This window comes from Sarcophilus harrisii, chromosome 1, assembly GCF_902635505.1.
Source record: "Sarcophilus harrisii chromosome 1, mSarHar1.11, whole genome shotgun sequence".
Classification (NCBI taxonomy): Eukaryota; Metazoa; Chordata; class Mammalia; order Dasyuromorphia; family Dasyuridae; genus Sarcophilus; species Sarcophilus harrisii.
This window is the reverse complement of record NC_045426.1, coordinates 448,991,655-449,007,149: the sequence shown is the minus strand read 5'-3', so window position 1 is coordinate 449,007,149 and position 15,495 is coordinate 448,991,655. Positions and strand designations below refer to the sequence as shown.

The 15,495-nt window shown below is 31.6% G+C and overlaps 1 protein-coding gene across 1 annotated transcript in view; it reads right to left on the bottom strand.

Annotated features, from left to right (window-relative positions):
- EYA1 (EYA transcriptional coactivator and phosphatase 1) overlaps positions 1-14,066 on the bottom strand; it is a 151,461-nt gene extending 137,395 nt beyond the window's left edge. Inside the window, exons 1-3 of the mRNA XM_031946269.1 lie at positions 13,944-14,066; positions 8,658-8,707; positions 6,660-6,787 (exon numbers count right to left, since the gene is read on the bottom strand). Coding sequence (XP_031802129.1) covers positions 6,660-6,783 — 124 coding nt within the window. The 5' untranslated portion in view covers positions 6,784-6,787; positions 8,658-8,707; positions 13,944-14,066. The remainder of the gene's footprint in view (positions 1-6,659; positions 6,788-8,657; positions 8,708-13,943) is intronic.
- Positions 14,067-15,495: the final 1,429 nt, after the last annotated feature.

Genomic DNA, 15,495 nt, shown 5'->3' with positions numbered 1-15,495 from the left:
TTTTGACCCCCGATATTCATTTAACATAAAATTAACTTTATTTCAGTCATTTCCTCCACAGTCCTGAAAGATATTTTGTGCTTGTCAGATAATTTTCATGCACCACTCCTCTCTAACACTAACCTTCTCCCACAATTTTGGAACTATGAATCATGATTAACGTAACTGTCATTGTTCATGGACTATTAGTGGTAACATACTGAATTGTGGCTGCACTTACTATCTCTGTAACTTTTCAGACCAAAGGACCCCTTCTCAGACCACTACTCCTCTTTATGTAGCATCTTCCTCAACAGAATTTAAGTTCATCAAATTTCTCTCAAAAGAATTTAAATTACTTGAGGACAAGATCTCTTTTTGCTTTTAAAATATTTGAATCTCCAGAGCTTAGCACCATTTGGAGAACATCTTAAAGGACTTCTTTGTAGAGTTTTTTTCATTCAGTAATTCATAGCTTATATTTTATAGTCTTTAAAATTTACAAAACACTTTATTATATATTGTACTGTTTGATTCTCACAACTCTTGGAAAAAAGCTATTATTATCCATATTTTACAGGTAAGGAAACTGAGGAAGGCAGCGTATAAGTGATGTGTTCAAGGTCAACTAGTATTACTCTTAGAGACAATTTGAATTCAGGTCTTCCTGACTCTAAATCTAGTCCTCTATTTGCTGTATTTTATAGCTAATTCACTCCCTAAAATACGCTTTAGGGAGTGAATTAGCTATAAAATATTTATATACATACATATATATATATATATATATATATATATATATATACTATAAGCATATTTCTTAAGAATATTTATCTTCATTCTGAGAAGTCTTGAAAGAGTCAAAAACAACTTAGTTCTGTCACAGAAAATTAACTTTGTTCAGAATGGCAAAAGGAGCATTTCCCCAACTTTCTTCTAATTTCCAGTTTATAAAATTATTGTCATTTATGTTAAAAACATTAACATATTTAGATAAATAATTTCACTTTAAATAGATAAAATCTAATCCCCACTGAAGTATTTGGATTGTTTCCTTTTTTCCCATGCTTGTAATTTTTTCCTTATTTTAGATTTTTAAAATTTGGCAGAATTTTGTTACCTAATATCCATTTATAAATTCATGTTATGCCATCTAAATCATTAACGCATATTTATTTGTTGAACATTTAATTGTTAAGTTATTTTGGTAGGATCTGACTCTTTGTGACCCTATTTGGAGTTTTGTTTGGGAAGATAATAGAATGGTTTGTCATGTCCTTCTCTAGCTCATTTTATAGATGAGAAAATTAAGGCAAACAGGATTAATGCTTGCCCAGTGTCACACAGCTAGTCAGTGTCAGAGACCAGATTTGAACTCAGGAAGTCACCTTTTTAGTTCCAGGCCAACTATCCACTTTGCCATCTAACTGCCCTTATTTATTGAACACATTCATGTATAATTTAAATAATTCACTTTTACCATGTATACAGTTTAGATTATATTCATCTGTAATATAATTTCATATAATATTTTAAAAGATGGTTAACTTTTGTAAATGTCACAGAAACTAATTATGAAAATATCATGAATATACTTATAGTAATTATTTAATATATTATATTATACAATATAACATATTAAATTAATAAATTTCCTTTTAATCATCTATATTTCAGAGACAGGTTTTGAGTAAAGGATTCAGCCAGGATGATCTTGGAAGTCAGCATTACTTCGACTCCATAAGATCAGAGAGATGGAACTGGAAGAGGCCTTTAATGATCTATCCAAAATCTTAACTTTTAGATGAAAGAACTGAGGCTCCAAGACATTAAATGACTTTTCCAGGGTCAAGCATGTGGTAAGCGGCATAGGTGAGGTTGAAGTCAGGTCTTTTCATTCTCAATCTAAATTGCTTCTTCTTTAAAAGTTATCTTTTCTTTTTTTATATCATCACCTACATTTGCCAAATTCTAGTTTATTTCTACTGTAGCACCAGCATTCCCTTAGTTTCCTTGCTTAATATACAACTATTCTTGGGAGGAGTTAGAAATTAGCTTTCATATTAAATAATTAAAGATTTCTTTACATCCACTTTTCCACCAACTAAAAGCATCAAAAGAATAATGTAGCACATTGCATAACAAGTTAGGAAATCCAAAATTTAATTATATTTGCTCTAACTGGCTGTGTGATGTTGGGCCAGTCTCTCAACAGTCTGTGTCTCAGCTTCATCATGGGTAAAATCATAGAACAAGACTAGAAAATATTTAGGGTCCTTTCCAACTTGAAATTCAAGTTACTGTTCATAACAGTGAAGTAAGGAAGAGTATAAAGAGTTTGAAGTATAAAAAAGACAACTTGCCTCATAAGTTTGCCTTGGATCATCCAGTGCTGTGACTACAGCACTTTCAATAGTGAAATATATTTGAGTATAGATGAAAAAAAACTATGGAATACATATAGATTTTTATTAAGTCTAAACTGCTTTGAAAATTCTCATCAGTTTCCTCCCTTGTTCTGCTCCCTTTTGACCTTTTTCTCCTATGGCTAATACATGTCCTTATCTATTATTTCATTTTAACTACAATCAGAACTCAAACCAGAAAAATAATGGTGGTGGTGGTGATGATGATAACAATAATAATGACAACAACAATAAACAGTAACACACAGAGAAAATTAGGACTTGGGTGAAATGGGAGAATCTAAAGAATATTTATTCATCATATATAGCCATTGGGGTGGATCCATAGATAGAATTCTGGATCTGGAGTCAAGAAAATCTCAGTTCAAATCTAACACTAGACACTAGCTATGTTCATGGGCAAGTTGTTAACCTTTTTTTTTTTTTTTTTTCAGTTTCCTCATTTAAGGATAATAAAAACACATCTCCCAAAATTGTTCAGACAATAAAATGATATAATGATATAATGTTTGTTAAATCCTTGCAAGTCTTGATTTGCAAATTTGAAAGCATTGCATAAATGCTTTTATTATTATTACAAAGAAATCAGTACTTGTTCATTCTATATAGGATGAGACTACAAAGGAAAAGCATAGCATTTGAAATCATGGTTCCATGTCTTTTTCATATTTATCTTTTTGATTGACCATGAAAATAGGCACTGGCCTGTGTACTCAGGGCATAAAAGACATGTGTTGACCCCCATAAACAGGGGCTACTCATAAATATAACACACTGCTTTTTCTTTGCATTCCCTTGTTTTTTCTGATGAAATGATGGTAGATGTTATGGAAGACAAATCCTTGTGTTTTCTTTTTCTTGTAAAAAAGTTAAGATATGCATGAAAAGTGTTAAGGCAGACAAAATGAATTGTAGGTAGAGCCAGTGTTAAAATGTGTAGGTTCTGCTGCCCTAGTGATTTTTGGAAATGATTTCTAAGGGTATTTCCAATTTTCTTCCTAAATTTCTAAAAACCAAAACTAAGTTGATCATTGGCTTCTTTCTTCTTTTGAATCGATGTTTTGTTTTGTTAAGGGCAGTGGTTGACTTCTTGACTTTTTGTTTTTGTAAAAACTTTAAGATTTTGTTTTTGTTTTGTTTTATTTTGTTTTCCAGTGTTCCATGTCATTAATATTCACAAGAGACTATGGTGCTTTCCTGGATGTTTGTGAGGATAAAAATGAGATAATTTATGCAAACCTCTCTGTAAATCTTAAAGAGGAATCAGGAAGGAGAGAAAAAGCATTTATATAATATTTACTATATGCTAACACTGTGCCAAGGGCTTTGATAAATATTATCTCATGTATAAATACTATTATTATTATTGCTAATTGCAACATTCCCATTTGTTTTGAAGCAGGCAAAAATAACAAGGAAAAAATCTATACCAGAGTGGCAAGATCATAGAGAGCAGACTTGGGCAAAAATAATTAATAATGCTTAATCTTTATTCTTCTAGAGTTGATCAAGAAAAATGAAGGAAACACGTAATGGAAGAGATAGGTATAATAACTAAATAATCTGAAGTCTAAATTGGATAATAATAATCAGCTTCAAATTCTCCAAAAATTTCTGGATAGTTTTATGCATATAAGAATATAATAAACTATTTACTGTCATTTTAAAAAGGACAAGTTAGTATGGCACATTCTGAAACATGTGGTCTATTCTTTCAAAGAAATGGAAGAACTGAAAATTGCACAGCTCAGCAGGATAACTAAATCCTAGTGTGGGAAATCTATACTAAAAGTGATATAAATAAATACAAAGTCCCATTTTTACATTACTGCAAGATGTCTGAAAATGTATTGAGTATTTGTTTGAAATAGTTGTGTTACCTTTTTAAATAAAGGCAAATCAGGGTTAAATGACTAGCTCAGGATTACAAAGCTAGTAAGTGTCTGAGGCCACATTTTAACTCAGGTCTTCCTGACTTGAGATCTGGCTCTCTGTCCATTGTATCACTGAAATAGTCATACTAAGGGGTAGGTGTGTCTCTCTTGTTATCTCCCTTTCCTTATTATAATTTAGGAAATGAATTTATAATCTCTAGGTTATAGAACAACATTCAATTAGTTTGTAGACTGAATTGGGATGATATATCCTTATAGTGTGCTGATAGCTCATAAAATAAAAATAATCTTCTGCTATACAACATTTATGAAACTACACTTCTCCAAATCACCTTCAAACTGATGTAAAATGTATATGCTTAAAGAAGTTTACCATTCCACATGCAAGAAAAAGAGCAAACCACACAACACTACAATGAGACACTACAAAGAAAAAGTCACCACACACATGAGATGTATCAAAATGATGAGGCAAGATAGCTTGTAAGATTGTGTTTAAGCAAAATGAGAGGGAAGTTGTTGCTGCTATTTTTAAAAATTACTTATGCTTAAATAACTCATTAAGATCACTTCAACTTATGGCTGAGGCTTTTTACTGCTAAATGGAACTAGAGTATGAGCAAAATGAATTACTGAATAACTGAATTAACTGAATAACTAGACTATAAGCAAACTGAATTACTGAATAACATAAATATACTGTTTCTTAGTTGCTCACCATATCAATAGATCTATTACCATAAGTCTATAACCCATAGGCTTAGAAAGTTGAGATGACACATCCTTAGTCACACAGATACAAAGTGTCAGAGACAGATTCTGATGCTACAGTCTTCTTGTCTCAAAGTCTAGCATTTTACCCACCATCTGCTAGATAGTGCATACTGTACAAAGACCCTCAGATAGTTACTTCAATGTTTAAAATGTTTAAAAAGAATGTTTAGAAGGGTTGCCATTCTGTCTGTAATGCTTCTCTTAAGCTCTGCCAGTATCTGTGAATGTCCGCTAACACCTGTGTGTTTGTGTTCACCACAGTCACACAAACCTGCAGTGGTCTGAGTACTCATATTTAAAAACCAGGCTGCAGTGTTGAGCAGAGTCATGTTGTCACCTGAAGGAAAGGGCAAAAGAAAAACAAAAAGAAAACAAGAGCTGTTCGACTTTGTGCTAGATGTCACATAAATTTAAAAATTCTTTTGTCTTCCTATAATTCATATAAATTAAGTTTAGGTGATTTTTTAAAAGTAAGTAAGCAAAAAAAAATTCTGGATGGAAATTCATTATTTCTAGAGAAGATTTTTTGTTTTTCTCAAATAAGAAGACAATTGAACAAATCCTTTTATATGAATTATGCAATTATTATCTAAAATCATACTAAAAATTTCTGTTGGGTACAAAAATGTAAATCTCAAATTACGTAAGAAACAACTTATTTTATGTAACTGTCTTCTTTATATTATAATGAATTATAGGAGGTACAATTTCTTGAATTTCTACTGGAAACCAAATCTCTGCATTTACCAGTGTACAGAAATTTCAAGTTTTTAGATTACAGTAGCTCACTGTCTCTGCTCTTCTAGGGCCAAAAGTAAGCAAACAAAAGGCACTTACATTAGATGAGAGAAGGAATAAATACTGTATTTACATACATACACATATGTAATTTGTGTTATAACTTTTCTATAATGCATCTATGCAAACGTTTAAGTTTTTAAAATGCCCAAGGTATATATTATCTAAAATAGGCAATCAGATAATGGAACTCTATAGATAAATTAAATCTATCATTTAGAAGCTATCATAATTAGTTATAAATATGCATGCAATATAATTTTAACAAGATATATCACTTAGTTTTTATACTAAAATATTATTTATTTTAAAACATACTTTATAAACAAGTGATTTAACTTTTCTATATACCCATGGCTTAAGGAACAGCAATAGGTCATAAAAATATTTTATTAATTATTTTAAATTCTCACATTTTATCAAAATTAGTTATATCTATTAAAGATAACATGAAAGAAGATAATTTGGCATTTTTCCTGCTCATTTAATTGAAAAATGGCCAATGACCAGTTATTGCAATTTAAGACTGAACAAAAATGAGATAGAAACAAAAATAATCATAGCAATACTTTTTAATATGCATAAATAGAAAATAACATCTTAGAATAATATAGAAAGTTATTAGCAAACATCTCATTTTAGCAACCGAAAAACAATAATAATAAATTAATAGTGACATTCATGGACATAACTATTTCAAACCATAGAAAATTTTAAAAAAAGAAGTCCATATTAATTAATGAAAATGCTAAGTAAATAATAATCAGAAGTAAAAAAAAAAACTCACCTTCTGTGCCATTGGGTGTCATGGAATTGCTATTTATATGAGCGTTATCAAGCTTTGGACCACTGGGGGATTCACTACTACCACTTAGTCGGCTATGTGGGCTGGTTAGATCCTGCATTTCCATAGACCTAAAGACAAGAAGTCTTCCTTTTGACAGATGTATTAAATGCAAAACACCATTCTTTAATGTGCTTCCTATCTGATATCTTCTTTGAAATACACATGTACATTTTTTTCTGTGTGTACATGGAATTCTTCTCCTCAGCCCCTTCTTTTTGATAAGCCAAATGGATGTCTTATGTTATGGCTTCTGCTAGTCATATTTTAGTGTTAATAGACAATGAGAGATATCAAAGTCTACATCCATCATTTCTAAAAATATACTATTTAATTACAACTTTACCCCAAACAGACAAGTAGTTCTATAGGTCACAACTCAATACATCTATTTTTAATGTGGAAAGAAAAATGTCAAACATGTTATAAAAAATGTTTAAATCCTATTACAAAAATGTTTACAAACACTATTTTTGCAATAAAAAATTACATATATGTATGTGTGTGTGTGTGTGTGTATACACACACACACACATATATACACACCTATAATGTAAAGGACCATCATTTTATTATAGAATATGCTTCAAAGAAGCAATAAATTAGCATTGTGTACTCTCTCATAATTTACCACTCAATTGTAATTTAATGGGTCTCTAAACCAAATAAAACACTTGAAGCCTACAGTCTAGTGACAGGGAATGAGATATTCCTGATGCATGTGTTTACTCTGGCAAACTACTTAATTGTTCCTCTGTTTCCCTTGAAACAAATGCTGCATTAAAACATTATTATGTTGACTCATTTGTTTGCTTTGTGGATTATATACAGCGTGCCCAATTGAAAAGGGATAAGGACAACATACAGGGAATCCATACAGGCATTAGGCTGCCTTAGCACTTACTAGTACCTCAGCTGTCACTTAGGGAAATAAGAACATTTCTACTTCAATGCTATAATTTCACATTTTTACAATATAAAAACAGTTAAATTCCCTCTGAAAGTTCTTATATTCAGCAGTTAATTATTCTATAAAGGTACAGAAGCCACTAATCATGTTCACCATTATGGAACTGCCAGTTTATATTTTGTAATCTGGTAATAAAAGGGGTGGGGTAAGAAAGGAGGATTTATTTTAAGCAACAACAACAAAAAAAGCACAGCTACACATTGATTTATTTTCTAATTAACCAGGACTTCTAATTTTAAAAAAAATTCAATTCCTCTTTGCTCAAAAGAGGATGTATATATTATACATTATAAATAATATATACAATGTAGATATGCCTGAATATCAGACATTTATATGTTGTACAAGGTGTCCCAAAAATCATGATGCAGCTTTAGGGTTTAATACCTTAAATTAATATTAACCTTAAAAGTTTAAAACTGTTCTAAGACTTTTGGAACAACTTGCACTATTGAAACTGACACATGTGTGTATATATACACATATATGATGTTGATACTCTTTACTTTTCACCTACTAACTGAAAGCTAAATTTTTAGCTTAAAGATTTCACTTAACTAGATTGTGCAAGGACAATTAAAATATGCTCAATATATCAAAAAGAACTTTTAAAAGTTCCCAAGTATGTTTTTTCCTTTAAGAAACTTATGAAATTCACTTTCACTGCTGAATTCCAGCCAAGATTCCTTTAAATCAGTTAATTCTCATTTATTTCAGTAAGTACTTACTTACATGGCCCTGCCAGATATTTACCATGGTGAAATGATTATTGGCTCATGATACTTTTTTCAAGCTCAGTCCTTATTCCATCTTTTCTTACAAACAACAACCTTACATGCATAGGAAACTGCTAAATTATTTACAATGAATTTTTCTATTAATAATAAGAAATCAAGAAAGTGTTTGCAAAGATTGATGGGGATATTAAAGTGTCCTCTTCAATAAAAACCCAATATCCATAATGCCCTTACCTGCAACTTGAGGAAACAGCAACATCTGAACTGGTTTGAGATTTTTGCACCTGTGGTCAGGGAGAAAAATTAGACGCTGTTGTTATTCTGCCTCAATGTCCAGGCTTAATTATACAAAGCACATGGCTGAGGATGACAATACAGCCTTTAACCGAAAGAAAAAAAGAAGGGATATTGCAGCAGTGAAAGACATATTGTCTATAAGTTGAAGTCTCAACTGTTGTTTCCTTTTGCAGGTCTATCCTCCTCCCCGTGTAAGGGGGAAGGCAGCCAAGTGACGGGATAGTGATTCATCACTGGCCTATGACAGCTGCAAACTGGATTACCCCTCCCCCAATCAACATGCAAAGCAGCCTGGGGAAGGCAGCTTAGAAAGGGTGCCTAGGAAAGGTAGCTTTTCACCCAATCAACATGGTTAACAGAAGTAGTTGAAGCATTAACTCTCCAGCATCCTCAAATGATCTTTCATCTTCTGTTATCACTGGTTGAAATATATTTCCCACCCACTCCTTTAAGTCTTGACAGTTTCTTATCATTATCAGGTTGAATTCATTCTACTCTTTTTTTTTTTTTTTTTTTTAAATCTTCAATAGAACAGTTCCTGGGCAACTTTATTGGCATTAGCCAATTGACTTAAAATGGAAAAACATGTTTTCCATGATATATTCTATGTAGAGGCGTGCTACTTTTCTGACGTAAACATAAACTATCAATATTGTTACTTTGCCTTCAGAGTCAGAATGTATTTAGTCTTTAGTTAATTATGAGTCTTTAAGGCTTAACCAGAAAATCGGTATATTTAGTATATCATTCTCAGCTACACAAGCAACTCCACACCTAGGTGAATGAGTGTCATAATGGCTTCTTTTGTTATTAGATGGATTTGCATTTAGTTAGAATGCAATGAATAGTTTAATATGCAGCCTTTGATATCACAGTCCTTCTAGAGACAGTGCAATTTGCCAGCAGGTGATAAAGTTCAGGTGAAGATTGGCTGTTGACTTGGAAGCACAAGGTAAGCTTTCATCAGTGAAGAATATGTATTCTACCTAGTGTTTCCATGCCACTGAATTCCAGATTTTTGATATGTCTTCATTCAACCTGAACTGATATTACTTATGATTATAGAATAGAGAAGAAAAGTAAAACATCTCAAGTGGCATGAATATTAGCCAGGCAAACATAATCTATGTTTGAGCTTCATTATTTCTAATTATAAAATCAAGAAACTTTTGGCATAAGAATAAAGTTCTCAAAGTCTTACAGTCTCATAACATTAAATGTTATTTCATTGTATGCATCTCTCTTACATGTATATGGGAAAAAACCCTTAATTAAAAAATAAATTTAAAGCATTCTATGAAAATCTAAATTTAAAAGTAGTCAAATAAACAAAGTCAGTTTGGGGAAACAGAGACAAGTTTCTATAAATTAAAAGTCTTTTAAAAAATGCTTAAACTCAAGATAAAATGATTAGAAAGTGCAGCAATATGCCTCAAGGATAAATTTTTCCTCTTGTTATTTTTTATATATCTGGAATATATTATAGGTAAGAACTAACTGTTCTAAAAGTGATCTTGACTTAGTTATATACTTATAACTTAAGACTTACACTTAAGACTTAAGACTATACTATCTGATTACAATTTTTTTATTGATACTTCTAATTTTATTTTTGCTAGATAGCTATGACTGGTGTTATATAACTTGAAATGATCATATTTATCTTTGAGATTTAACTTAGAAAATTTCAATTTCAAATTAAGATACCACTAAGTATAAAGAAAATTTTAATATAAGCAAAAATGAATCTTAAAACTTCTTTAAAACAAAACAAAACAAAGCTTGAAGGTGTTTTCAAGACCACATCTTATTTCCACTGAGCTTGGTTCAAGTTATCATGTACTGCACTTTTTACACTCCAAGATTTCTGAAAGTCCACATCCACGACCTTCATTTCATTAAGTATACTTCAGATATATTCCTTTGTGTCTCAAGGATTATTTAAAACATGTGTTGTGTGTTACTGTATTTAAAAATGACTCTTTAATCAAAATAACTTTAAAACAACTAATCCTCACTTAGGCTGGTCAGCTGAATCCACATAGTGGTCCAGGAAAAATAAATCTACTCTCAAGAATGCGAATGCAGACAACAATTAGACACAGATGTGAGCAAAATTAGTTACAGTTTACAAAATGCTACACTTCACATGCTTTTAGTTTTTTTATATGTAGCCCAACATTACAATACAGTAAGGAAATACCCTCTTCTAATGACTTATCCAAAAGGACACCCATTTCTGACTGGTGTTGGTTTTCTTTTATGACTATATTTAATAAAAAAATGTTATATTTAGCAAGACTTGAAATTATAATATCTTCCAAAACTGATTAAAATTATTTTCATTAGGAAATGAAAAAAAACAAACACATTTCACTGGGCTTTAGAAAAGATACTGTAGTGCATATACTTAATTCAAATTAACACTCCTTTATATAAATTTATAAAATATATTCTCTGTAGTGTCCTTATTTAGAGTTTTAAATGATTTCTGTTTAGGTACTTCCTTTAATATATTTCACATGGTCATATATAATTCAAAAGCTTAATTTTAAAGCATTTTCTTTTTATTTATGAAATAGAACTATCTTATTGAGAGGCTCTTATAAAAGACAAAATGAAATTGATAAGAAAGTCACAGAATTCTACATTTAAGAAATTCAGACTGGTAACATTGACTTCTGATTAGTTAATGAGGTCTTTTAAGTTTGCCTTTTTTCTAATTAAATTTATAATTCTTCACAGATGTAAGTTTTGTTGATGTTCAATTTGTCTCTCTCATTTTGTTAAACCTCACAGAGTACTTCACCAATCCACTGAATAGCCACATTAAATCTGTTAATACCATGCTCTTCAACCCCAGAAATTATTTCCAGAAGGCAAACTTGCTTTGAGAGATCATCAAACAAGACTTAAGGTACACATTTTATCACATTTTCCCTACCACAGAGCTAGGGATGCAGAGGAAAATTCATGACTTTTGCACTGTTTATTATACTTTGCTAAATTACAAATCAAAAGCATCTGACAGAAGATCATGTATGAAGCCAAAAAGTTAATAATGTTCTGTGAAAAGTAAACTGTAAATGGTAAGGGATTCTAAATCTCAGCAGCACAGAGCAAATAAAACATAGGTACTTGTCTAAATTATGGGTTTTCCATAGTTTTTTTTTTTTTTTTTTTTTTTTTGCTTGCTAGAAGCAATTTTTATAAAATGACTGTAATTTAAAACATTTTTAACTGAAAAGAAATTTTCAAAGTGAAAGTACCAAACTTATCCAAATAAATAGACCTGGCAGGCAAGCTAGTTTTGTTCAACCACATAACAACCCTAGTCCCCACCAAATCTGAAAGACAATGGCTATTTTCTCACCAGACTATTTCATAGGGAAAAACTGTCTTAACGATAATCCTACTTTTCAAGCAGCATGTTTTTCTTGGTGAAATTTGTCTACAATCAGTAATAAAACCACAACAATTGTATTGTAAAAAAGCAAAAACAAGATTTCAAAAACATTACTTGGCACAGAACTATGTCTTTTAGACTTCACTGATTTTGTTCCCTCATCCTTTACTATTCAATTTATAAATGCTTCCAAATCAATTAATTATGGGATTTCTCCATATCTGACAAATTATATTCTGGTTTTGATCACTTAGTTCAAAGCAAATAAAGCAATGGAATTCTTGTGCAAGCAAGAATAATTAAATAATTGGTCTACATAGAGTCTACAGCTTTCAAAATTTAGTTGACTTAAAAACACTTATGTAAACTTTGAATGAAATACTTTTGACATCTGACTCAATATAAACTGATTTGTGCTTCAAGTATATGACCTTTCCTATCTTAGTTTTTAGAAAATAACCACAGATTAAAAAAAAAAATTCCAAGGGACAATTTTCTTTTAGGAAACCATATTATATATATCAAACATATAAGAATGGCTTTTCCTTTGGAATTGTATGCTTAAATGAAATGGCAGGCAACCTAATGCTGAATAGTGGCTCAATGAGGCTTCTCTGTCTGTCACCGCAAAGTATTTTCAGGTTTGAAAATCTACGGCTGTTCGCTCACAGAATACACTGGGCCTTAGCCGTTAAGGCAGTCAAATACCAAGTATTTGATAGTGGGTAAGTGCTATTTTTCAGAACTATATTGCTTCCAAAATGAAAGGCAGAGAGCAAAAGATGCAATAAAATAATTATTAATAAAAGCTTATATGAAAAATATTATATGATGACAAAATTTAAGACCATTACACTGTGACATATCACTAACTTCTTCCTATTTCATCCTTGCCATTCACTTAGGTGTCAAAACATGAAGAAGAAAAATAACCTAGCAAATACAATGACAGGTCTGAATTTAGTGAAGTGAATATGATGTTAGGCTGAAATCTGTTTAATAATACTTATTGCAACACATCTAAATTTGTAAATAATATGTATTGTCTTTGGAGCTGAAATGTTAAATATGATCTTTTAAAAATCAACATCTTGATTTCCAAATGATAGATGTCTATATGTCAAATGAAATGTCAATAATAGTCAAAGATTTTATTCGCATAAAAGTGATTTTGTCAACTTGAAAGGTTCTTTTTTGAGAATTCGAATATTTTATATTGGTGGGAAATTTCAACTTTATTAAAGAAACGACTTTCCTCCTACAAATGTGCTGTCAATTTATCTTTATTTTTTCATTCTCCCAAATTTTAAGCTTTTTCTTCATGCTCAGGTATTGATTTTGCATGGGGCTATGAAAAAGCACTCACTGATATGCATATATGCATTATAACATATACACAAATGTACCTTTTCCATTCCCTATTATGCAATATTACTTATTCATAAGCGAAGTGCCAAATTCTGTCTGAGAAAAATTACAACAACTCTGTGGTAGATTTCTATTTAAAATTTACAACGTGAGCATAAAATATAATATGTTAACTTACATGATTTGGGATGATCCATCATTAGAGATTAGAATCACACTTGTAGGTAATAACTAGATTACTTAGGATGGCACATAGGGATTAAGTAATAGAAATTGTCTCACAAATTTGGCCAGTTCTAAGTATTGTTTTTCATTTTAAAAAAGGAGGAAAAACCTTCAACGGGGAAGGAGGAGGAAGCACAATCCAATCCCTTCTGTTATCTAGCTGGGACTTTGCCCACAGGATAGTTTTGGTCAGTCTCCACAATCAACAGCCAACTTGTACTTACAGAGCTCCCGTCTGCTGCATCCACTAGTTTTCCGTTCTCCTCTCCCCTGCTCTGGTTTAACAAATCTCCGCTCCGTGCATGCTTAGATTCCTGGGAGAAGGTGTAGTTTTGTTCTGACGACCGTGAGGGTAATTTTTAGAAGTTCTCAGTGCAGCCCAAGAACAGAAATGCAGCGTCTCTGGAGGGTAAACCCAAGCTAAAGGCAAAGCTCCCAGATTGCTGCTGGAGGCTCTGACTGCCGAGTGTCTGCGAGAAAACGGTTCCTCGAGGAAGAAAACCACCACAGTGGACTTTAACAGGAAGACTTAAAGTCGGAAGTGGTACTAGAGAGTTTGTATCTAGCACCAACCCCAGAGCCATCAGCTCCCACTGTTCTATTTAGTCACAGCTTTGAGCCGTGGGCTTCCCCCACCCCCCCACACCTACTAAACAGCAGCAGATAATATCTAAGATCCTTAGACAAAGAAACAGCAGAATCTTCATCCCTCCTATTTGTTTGCTCAGTCTTGTAGGTCTGCCCATGTAGCCTAAGGCTTTTTTTTTTTTTTTTTTTTGGTTTTGTTTTTGCAACGCAAACCACAGCTATTCTCTTGTCCTAACCTTATTGGTTTAAATGTAACAATTGAAATGAGCACTTTTCTGTCTGACTCAATCTCGCTGCTTTAGAAAAATTTATTATGTAAATGAATGAACCTCTTGCTATCTGGATAAACAGCTGTGTGAGAATTACTTAGTGGAAGCACTCTGTCAGCACACACTCAGTTCTAACAGCAGCTACCAATACATTTATTTGGGGAGCTGCTGTATAACCGCTTTTTTAACACTTTTCCAAAGACAGTTTTTTGTAGTTGTAGTTATTGTTCTCCCGTCTGCAAACTGGTAGAGTCTGATTTTTAAATATTTCTTCATAATCTTTACCCAATTTACAGCTTTGGAAGTAAATTTACCTTTTACTAACTTTTAGTAAGCAAGAAGACAGCCCCCCCCCCCATCCCCAATAGTCTAACAAATAAAAAATTCTAACTCGAATCACTACCATTATGGTGAGTCCAATGGAAGCTAGTATGATGGCATTTCCCAACATTCCAAGAACATTACCTTTTCATAAAGATCTATGTGAGCAATTGACTGAAAGGAATTCCTTCTTTAATAGTCTAATTTAAAATCATTTTAAGAGAAAAGCTTCTTCTCATGGTTAAGACTTTTGCAGCTTGCTAGTTGAGATACTTGTAACTAAACACAGAGCCTATGAAACACTATACTATTTGAATGAATATTATGATTAAGAATAAAATTTTAAATTGAATTTTTTCAGTTTCTAAAGATTATTACATTTTATACTGTTAAATGCCTTTAAAAGTTAAAGATCAATTATTTCAATAATGTATTGCAAGTATTTAAAAGCATTGGTGAAAAAGCATCTAATTATATATTTTACATGACGAGTCCTAGATCAAAGTCTGAGAACAAATGTCTGTTTTTGCCTCTTTCATCATGTTTTATATTGTAAAAAAGAGGAATTCTTATAAATTCCTTTCTGTTACATATTAAG